The following is a 9,673-nucleotide window of genomic DNA, read 5'->3' as shown; positions in this document are numbered from 1 at the left end:
CGCGCGGCGCGCTGAGGCGCCGCAGGCGGTTGGCGCGCGGCGGCTGTTCGGGGCGCGGCGCCGCGGGATGAGGCGGCCTTGGGTGGGCCGAGTTGGGGAAGGGGGTGGGGGAATACCGTTTTTAGGCAGCTTTCGAGCGAGGTTTACCTCCGGGGCGGGCTGCGGGGCGCTCACAGCGCGAGCGGCAGCCCGCTTAGCTCCCTCGTGAGGGACGGGTTATGCCGCCTCGTGCCTCCCAGAGGTCTTTCACCAAGCGGGGAACAGCTTTGGGGTTTCTTGGGGCAGCGCAGACGCCCCAAAGGGCCCTTCTGGCCCCATTCCCTCATTTTGACAGAACCCTAAAGCAGTAATATTGATACTGGAGTAAAATGCGGAGGAGCTAGAGATGCAGTAGGAACTTCTCAGCTTTAAGTGACCTGAAGAGCTGCAGCCTGAGATAAATGGAGGGGAGAAAGCAGAACAAGATTAGAGACAGAGCTCGTGGCATACCTGAGGCTGGACCCCATGTCGCTGTAGCCTCGGCCACCCGAGCACTCACGAGGCCACCCCTATTCCCAACATCTTCCAAAAGAATCTTCCAAACACGAGCTACACTAGGGAAAGATCCCGAATGGTACACCAAGCCCCCAGACTGCTAATCGTTGTCAGAACAGGATCGTTTTATTTGAACCTGTCATTGATGCTTAACAAATAATTATGCCTTAAATGTTAAAAAAATGCAGAACCCACCAGCTTTTCCAGTCTTTTATGGCATAGAAAACATTTCATTTAGGAAAAAAGGGTATGTATCATTCCCTCTGTGATGTCTTTTTTTCTTTTCCTTTTTTTTTTTCCTCCTTCTTAGGTATTATTAGACATACAGGCATGAAACAGGACTTCTGTTGCTTAGGTGATCAGGTTTTCCTATTGCTCACTCTTCACTTGAAATCTTAATCCTTTTTGTGACATTAAAATAATTTCAATAGCAAATAACAATGACATCATATATAAAGAATGACTATTCCAAGTGAATAATAAAACAGTGGGGGCAGAAGCTCACAAGCAAAAAGATGTTTTCATGCAAATCATCCTAATAATAAAAAGTTAGAAACGAAAAAGAAATTTTGAAATGGAAAACTTTCAGTACCTTTGATACCTAAAGAATTAACTAACTCATGTCATTCTTTGAGGCCTGAAGTAGTGCTGACATCTAAAACAGATTAATCTAACATTAAGTGAGTATGTGAATTGGGTTTAACCCAAAACTTCATGTCTGAAGTCTTGGCAGTTTTGGTGGTAAGAGTCTTGGATGTGAATTCCTGAACACAAATTCATATTTCCATCCAGGTTCCAGCTAATGTCTCAAAATGGAAAGGTATCTCTCACCGCAGTCTGTTTTACATGCTGTTGAAATTTTCCAGGAATAACTGTTTCTGTGAGCGCTCCATCCAGAATGACAGAGATCTTGCAAGGACGACTTTTCCACAGTCAAGACTGCAGGAAACTCCAGAAATACTTTTTCTGTCTACTGTCATCTTTGTATCTATGTTCTGGCTGTGATGAACCTGCTGTTGAACAGCTCAGACAATACTTTCCTCATTTTAAGTCAAAAAATATGTATCAACAAGACTTTGCTGATTTTGAAATCAACTCTGCATACTTTTCCATTTAAATCCAGCCCTCTAAATCTAATCTAGTATTAAATCTAATATGGCTCTTAGATCTTCTAATGTTTATTTGATCTTTGCTGCTACCTAGAGTAATTTGCTATTAAAAGAGAGGGTTATGATTTCCTATGATGACTGCACAGCAGGAATAAATGAGTTCCTGAACAACTAAATTCCTGTTTTCATACAAATGTTTCTAGGCATAGAAAAGAACAAGAAAGAAGAAAAGCAAATAAATTATAGAGCAGACAAATTGTTCCTCCATAGACTAGTCTTCAAAGTTTTGCATGAAAAGTTTTTATTTTTTTAAGTCTGTATGAAACACTGAGTTTCAGCACTCTCATCTGTCAAATTATGTTTCTACTTAAAGACTATTATCAAGAGGGAATAATTGTGTCAACTCAGATAGCAATTTTTATGTCATTAAATTCTGATGATTAAAAAAAGTAGCATGTGAAACGAAATGTGAAAAACATATGGCTACCTCTGAAAGTACAATAGCATGTGAAAATAATTTAATTTAGTAGAATAATGTTAATTCAACAGGAAGAGTATATGCATAAACTGATTGCTATTCTATTTCAATTGCAAATAATTACATTTCCTTGTTTCAAAATGTTCTCTTCTCTTTCAATGCCTCTAGAAAGAACATATAGAAATTATAATAATGTCATGTACAGACACGACATGGATTAGAATCAGAGTTAATTTTTTTCTGTTTTCTAAATTTCAGAAAAAAGTCTTTTCCTTCATTGATCAGATTTTCCAGATTTTGACAATTTTTCTCTCCTTCTCTTGTCCAGTCTTAAATTTTACTTTTGGTTTTAAGCAGATATCAACAATGTAGGATATGTACAGTTTAGTTCTTATCCTTTTTTTACTACACCTTGGGCTGTTTTCAGCAATAGAAATCTGTCTGACTAGTGTAGCAACTAAGGGTGCTCAGTCCTTTGCTAGATCATATTATGTCCCTCGGGAGAGATGGTCTCATATTTTGTAAGACATCACAGTCAGAACAACTGAGAAATATGCCTAGCATTTGGCATTCTCTCTGGAAACATTGGATTTCTGGGATAAGCAATATGGCTACAACTATTTCTGTCATTATTTTAGAACACCATGTGTTAGTACCCTTGCAATAAAAAAATCTTTCTGCACACTGGATAATTTTTGGTATGCCACATGAACATTTATAAAAAGGAGGTCATCTACATCCTTTTGTATTAGACCCATCTACCTAGCCTTTGCTATGTAGCATAGCCTGGCTATATTTTTAGGACATCTTCAATAGAGAATCTCAAAGAATTTTTCAGATATAGGTGAATGAAACCTCAACAGACCTCTGAACAGCATTACTGGCTTTGTTTTACAGAAGCTGAGAACAGAACTATCAGTTTGCTCCAGACCATGGACAGGGCTCAGTGTTGGAGCTGAGGCACGCACTCAGAAGTCACTGCCACCTAATGCTGGGTGTGCGTCACTAGCCAAAGCTGCTTTTTCTTAATGACAGGCCAAGTCATTAGTTACTGTATTATGCCCATACATAGTATTTACGTGCACAAGTACATGAACCTTTTTCATGAACTTTGGGCCCAATCATGCACCAAATTACTCTCAGTTCAGTAAACACTCCTGCAAGAGAAGTGATCTCACTGCCATGACATATTTCAGTATTTCAAAAAAAATTACATTCTCTCTCATTTCCTCCTGAAAAGAGGACTTTTGATCTGATCTGTGTCCTATCATCCTGCCCCTTAGAGCAGCACTACCTCTTCCAGCTGGCAGCTGGGAGATATTCTCCAGCTTTTTTGCAGTTACCCAAGCTCTTAGCATACAGGTGTATTTCATTGTTTCAAATAGGAACAGAGAACAGGGAGTTCACTTTCAGACCAAGCCTCCATGACTTCTAACAAGGGCAAAAATATGGCATTTAATTCAAATTAAAAAAAAAAAGTGAAGAAGAGCGAAGCAGCTGTCAGACAGAGAATACATTCTATTTGCTGAAACATATGTTCTTGAACTGAACTTTTCCCTTGTGATCTGTTGTGTTCATTCTCCCAGCAGAGAGAGGCTAGATAAAAGATGGGCATCAGATGGCAAGCCTTAGAAAAATTGATTGAAAACAGTGCAAATAATCATCTCTAAGCACGCACAGAGGTGTTCATTACTGCTACTGTTAAGCTTTCAAAATATCATCCCAGTGCAGAGTTGGGAGTGGGAAAGGAAAAGCCATCTTGCTGATTTTTCAGTTTTATATCCCAGACTTGCAAAGAAGCATAAAGAAGAACCAATGAATTTAGGATGAACCAGTTTAAGGAGAACACAAGAATTAATTCATTAATGCCTGGCTATCCCAAATCAGAACAAAAAGACTTAATAGCATGCTTTATTCAAGATGATTTTTGTTGATTTAACCTAAACTGCATATCACATTAAAGCCTTGCTATCTCAGCTGGTTAGCATAAATCTACTGGAATTCCCTTTCTTGGCAATTTCAGTGTTGTGATCAGGATTCTCTAGATCATTTTTTCTCTGAGACATTATTTTTTATTTAGCTTTCAAAACAAAAATACTACTCTTAAATATAAAAATTGAAACTGCATAAACATAAAGAGACTTGAGAAGGACGACAGAAAAGCACTAAACTTGACTAGCTGACAACTCTGTTTCCTAAATAAAAACAGCACTTAATACTCAGCTCTTCACTGGGGCCAAGAGTGGCAGCAGATTTTTGCAAAGGCACATTCAAATCTTGAGGAAAATACGCAAGTTGATGATTTGGGAGATTATGTTAGGGTCTAATTCTGAATTTCTACTTTGAATACCTGGAAGTATTCACACAAGTTCCCTGCAGCTTCATCCGTTAGGGTACAACATCTTGGTAATGTTTAAGATTGCTTCCTAGGATGGATCCAGTGCGTAGGCAAACAATAGTGTATTAGGAACAAACTGCTGCCGCAGCGATGCTGTGGGTACAGAAAGCTGTGGTAACTACAGCTTAGTTTGAAATTCGGCTTGCAATGAAGATATGTCGGCAGTGCCATTCAGGACTAAGATGAGTAAGTTGTCAATGAAAATCTGAACTTGTCTGATGTTAGCAAAATACCACAATACTGTTTCCAGTTGTGCCTTACTTGTTGCATGGCAAGACTTTCTTTCAGAGAATTTTTGCAATGTATCTTGTCAGGGACAAATCTGTTGTTATTTTCTTCCCAAAGCACTTACTGTAAATTGAATCATCCATCTCTAGCATGCAAAAAATTCCTTTTACTAAAGGACTTGTATTTTGGTCTTCTTCTAAAAGACAAGACACAAAACTTACTTGTAGCATAACTGTCATTCTAGGTCAAGCCATTTGTCTAGTTATAGCCTTATACAGATACCTAATAGTAAAATTAATACTATGTGCATTATAAGTGCGTGAAGTCATATCAGAAATCTAAAGCATTTTGATTAGATGTGGAGCATGGAAATGTTTCCTCTTCATGGCCAGTAAAACGTCAGTTTTCACCACTTGCGTACCTAGTCTGTCTCAGGAGGAAAAAAGCTCAAGTAAATATATATATTTTTTTAAAGCTGCAGACAACATAGTTTTGGCTGCCATCTCTATATAAATATATTACTTAAATATGAGGAATGCTTTCTTAAATCCTATCTTTCATAGCAAAGATAGTCTGTCATCCAATTTGTTCTGCAGTTTTTTTGCCTAGCATTGTCATTCATGAAGGAAATCGTAAGCTTTCACAGGCTGCACATATGCCTGTGCTGCCACAGCACCTCCTAAGGCTGGAAGGCAGATGCAAGCCACCCATGAGGGGAGAATTTAAGGCAGCCTGCCTTGGTTTTCCTGCTGGTTACAGTAGTGCTTAACATTTTTACTGAACAGTATAATGCAGATATATATGTATCCTACCTCTAGTCCCCTTTGCCAGCATGCAATGTTTATAGAGGGAGTCTCTGGAAGACTTTGTGTCGTCTACAATGCCTTCACTAAGAGAACACTGTTTTTTCCCTCTTTCTGCCCCTTATAATACTTTGGCCTATTTATCTCAGTAATAATGTTGCAGCCAGAGTATCTTGCTTGCCATTTTAACTGACAAATTTCTTTCTTCTGTAACGCCTTTCTAAGCAGAGACTAATGATTAGCTCACAGCACTTCTAGGATGTTTTCAGTATCCATAAGAAGGTAGAGCTGGCATTCAAACTCAATTTGTTTGTTGTCTCTGCTCAATTAGAATTCAGAATTTCTAATGTGCACTAATTTACATTAGCCCTCATGATCTTTGGGGAAGTTCCTTCTTTTAATACCTTTGCATTCACAGTAAGACTATACTTTATTAAAAAAGATTTTGCTGGTACCACTATAAAAAGCAACAGATAATATTATCAAGGAAACACATGCAATACCTCTTATTATGAAGTGATACACTTGGTGTGACTTTTTGTTTTCTGATTCAGCAGGCAGAACTTCATTGCGATGCATTACTGCTTATATGCCATAACTCAGTGATTTTCTAAACAGTGCAAAGATCATATAAGTTGATGTAAATGTTAATGACACCGATAAGGTATTGCTTAAGAAGTTTGTGAAATTATGTGCATTTTCTTCATTAGAGATTTAATTACATAAACCTTCTCACTGATTCAGTAGTTCTTTACTGCACTCCACAATTTTAATTACTACCTTCTGCACTGTTTCCTATTAGAAGTATTACATTATGCTCTGCTGTTGGTGATGGGAGAGTCTGTAGTGGGTTGGTACAGGCTGGCTTGCTCAATGTGCTCTACCACTTTGCTAAGATCACTGTCCACCTTGAAAGTTACTCAGACTCAGTTATTTATTTTGTTTAGTAATCTTTATCCCAAACTTTCTATTTAAAACTAGTAGAAGTGAGTGTAACTCCAAACTCCAAGCAGGATTTATAGCAGAGCACATTTTTTGCTGGGTCACATCTGTAAGCAATTTTACATATATATTATAATTCCCATGTGAACACATATGTTAGGGTGTTCCAAGCCAGCTGTGATTTACAGACATCTTGTTTAGAATAGGCTCATTTTTTTTCTTCTGGAATGGCTGTAACTGAAACTTGCACGTTTAAATCCATTTTATCTCTCTGCATTTCTGCAATAATCTTCCTCCCTTTTGCATAATGGATAGCAGCCTTAACACTTCCCGTTCCTTCAACTGTATCACTTGCTTAAAATAAGGATCTCATTTTCACATGAATCCTATGGTAGGGCAACCTGACAGACCAAAATTCGTTGAAAATTACATAAAATTGAAAGACAGCAGATGTCATTGTAAGTGATGGCAGGGCAACACTATCACTACAGTATACTTTGCATAATCATGTTAGTGACAAAGCCGGTTAGCACAGTTCACAGTTTTTACCAGCAAGCTGCAACTGTATGCTTTTTGGAAGGAGACAGAGCTTCTCCTCTTGTGTGGGATTTCTCAATTGCCTCAGTCATTCATGCTGGCTTTGTGCTCCTTGACACACTATCAGAGGTAAAGTATCAGATGTAAGCAATTTTCTAAATGGTAGGCAGGCCTGAATTTCTTTCATAATAGATAACTTCATCACATATCTATGTGAGAACTTATACAAAAAATATCTTTAGTGATTTTATAATGTGGGGGGGCATGCTTTTAAAAGCTCACTAAATATTTCTTTATATATTGGAACAAGAGGATGAGCGCAGGAGGCTGATGCTCAAGTGCATGGAATGCTTAGGCTGCCTTTGGATCCCATCTACACACCCTAGTGCTACTGACTCATCCTCCAGTCTAAGAGAGAGTAATCAGGTATCTCTCACTCCTACATATTCTTAAAACCCTCTTTACTGATGATCTGAATCACTCACACTTCTCTTACCTTACTGTTTAGAAGAGGACCTTCACTGCCCAAAGGGAATGCTGATACAGAATGTCCTGATGCCTGTAGACTTTCTCCTTGCTTCAGAAGACTTTAGATCAGCCCTTAGGAAGCCATTAGGAGTGGAGGATAGAGGAGTACTATTTGCTACAGATCGTCCTTTTGGAGTTGAAGATGAGTAATTTAAGAACTTCCTATGGACCATCAGAGCTCTTGGATGCTCTGGACCACCCTACGCCTATCTGTACATCTTGGGTCCTGAAGGTCCTATAGCACTACTGCATGGACAAAGCAATAAGGAATAAGACTCCTTTCTTTTAATTTTCCCTCACTGTCTAGTTTTCACATTTTCCAAGGTCTCTCTTAATCTGGCTGGGTGAGATAGAGGCAAAGCTGAACCCCTTATTCACACAAAATCAATGCATTTATTAACTATTGTTGTCATCCTGTTTGTAGAATATTTTTGTTAAATAACATGCCTTAAATCAGTATTTTAGAGACTATAAACCTTTAAAGGAAAATCTGATGTCCTTGATTTAAATTTGCCACTTACAATTCATTAGAACTAACTCCATGGTTTTCAGAATACAGTCTTTTCCTAGCTCTCTGCTACTGTGGCTAAGAGATATCAAAACTTGTAATTTTCTTCAGGGACTTCAGAGGCATTAAATTAGCCCTAGGTTTATCAGCTGTCCTGACATATGAATTACTCAGTCACACTGTATCTTTGATTTTTGTAAGTTTTTCTTTTTAATTCACCTTTAGAAGCAGATGAAAGTTCATGTGGAATCCCTACACATCTTGCCATATGATAGTGCATAATGTATTTAAGAAAATAATAAAATGCATTTTGACTTAACAGTAGGAAATTTGGGGCTCAGGTGAACCATAATAATGCCTATTAACGTTGCGCACCAGAATTCTGGCCTGCTCATGCAATGATAATAATTATTTACGAGATAAAAACAATGGCTTTATTCCTGATGTTTATTTCCCCTCCCTGGAAGCCATTACCTGAAGTGCTCTCTACTTTGGTGATGTTAAACATAATCACCACAGTTTTTCAATTGAATGACTAAGTCTTCACTAGAAAATATTTACAATTTAACTTTAAAAAAGTACTTTCATCTGCCAATGTTGTTTGATGCTTTTGACCTTAGAAGAACCATCTAACCTCGACTGGAGGATAAAATCATCCAGCTCTGTTGAGAGCAAGAACCTTCCACCAAATCTACTTAGCTGAATTTTACAGAAATTCCCTTTTATACTTTCCTTCTCTTGCTGTCAATTTTTTCTCTATATCTTGCTCTACTCTCCTCCCTTTTATTGCTCTCTCTGAAAGCCAGATGCTCACTAGTCAAAGAGGAGAAAGACCTAAAATACGGAGTGGAAAAAATAAAGTATGCAGCAAATTTTAAATGCTGAATTATTCACTTTGTTAAATGATCTCCTTTAAAATGATTTCATAATTCTTTTTAATGGGAAGGATTTTCATCACAAAAAGTGATAGAACATGAATGTGGACATAAGCCTGGGACTAACAAGACTGTCATCTTTTTACTGCTGTATAACTTTCATCCTCAGAAGTGATTTTGATGTTATTATTCCAGAAGCTGTAGTCCTGCACAACATAACACTTCATTTCCTGCACGGTCCAGCTGTGATGATATGTGCTGGCATTCATACATGGACACTGCAAGAAAACTGGCAGTGTTTCCCCATTTGTGTATGGCAATTTTAAAAAGTGTTTTTAAGATCCTTACTACTGCATTTATTTAATTTCTCTCCATTTGGAAGGAGTCTAATTGGTCCCATCTGAATGCTCTCCTTGATCGATGGTGGGGTGAAAGGGGGATCTTTCCATCCTTACAAAATAGCATCAGATAAAAGGTGTGCTGCTGATGATGTAACCACATACAGAAAAGTGCTTTATCTTCAATACAGGCAGGAATTGTATAGACAATGTATGAGTTTTCCTCAACATATGAAATCTGTTGTGGAAGAGGAACTCAAGAACACAAAAAGCTGCATTCACCACTTCGACTTTTTTTGTGTTACTCTTCTTGGGACAACTTAGCTCAGTTGTTAAGAAAAATAATCCACTTCTGTCTTCTATTTTTTCCTATATTGCCTCCATTCACTTTGTAT

The 9,673-nt window shown here is 38.0% G+C and overlaps 1 protein-coding gene across 1 annotated transcript in view; it reads right to left on the bottom strand.

Annotated features, from left to right (window-relative positions):
- Nucleotides 1-326, bottom strand: part of MRGBP (MRG domain binding protein) — a 5,931-nt gene extending 5,605 nt beyond the window's left edge. Inside the window, exon 1 of the mRNA XM_085314271.1 lies at nucleotides 251-326. Coding sequence (XP_085170397.1) covers nucleotides 251-326 — 76 coding nt within the window. The remainder of the gene's footprint in view (nucleotides 1-250) is intronic.
- Between the last annotated feature and the right edge of the window lie 9,347 nt (nucleotides 327-9,673).

The sequence above is a fragment of the Rhea americana genome, unplaced genomic scaffold (assembly GCF_003343005.1).
Source record: "Rhea americana isolate MKP2758 unplaced genomic scaffold, rheAme1 scaffold_4, whole genome shotgun sequence".
NCBI classification, from domain to species: Eukaryota; Metazoa; Chordata; class Aves; order Rheiformes; family Rheidae; genus Rhea; species Rhea americana.
The sequence above is the reverse complement of the archived record's forward strand: the minus strand, read 5'-3'. Positions and strand labels throughout refer to the sequence as shown.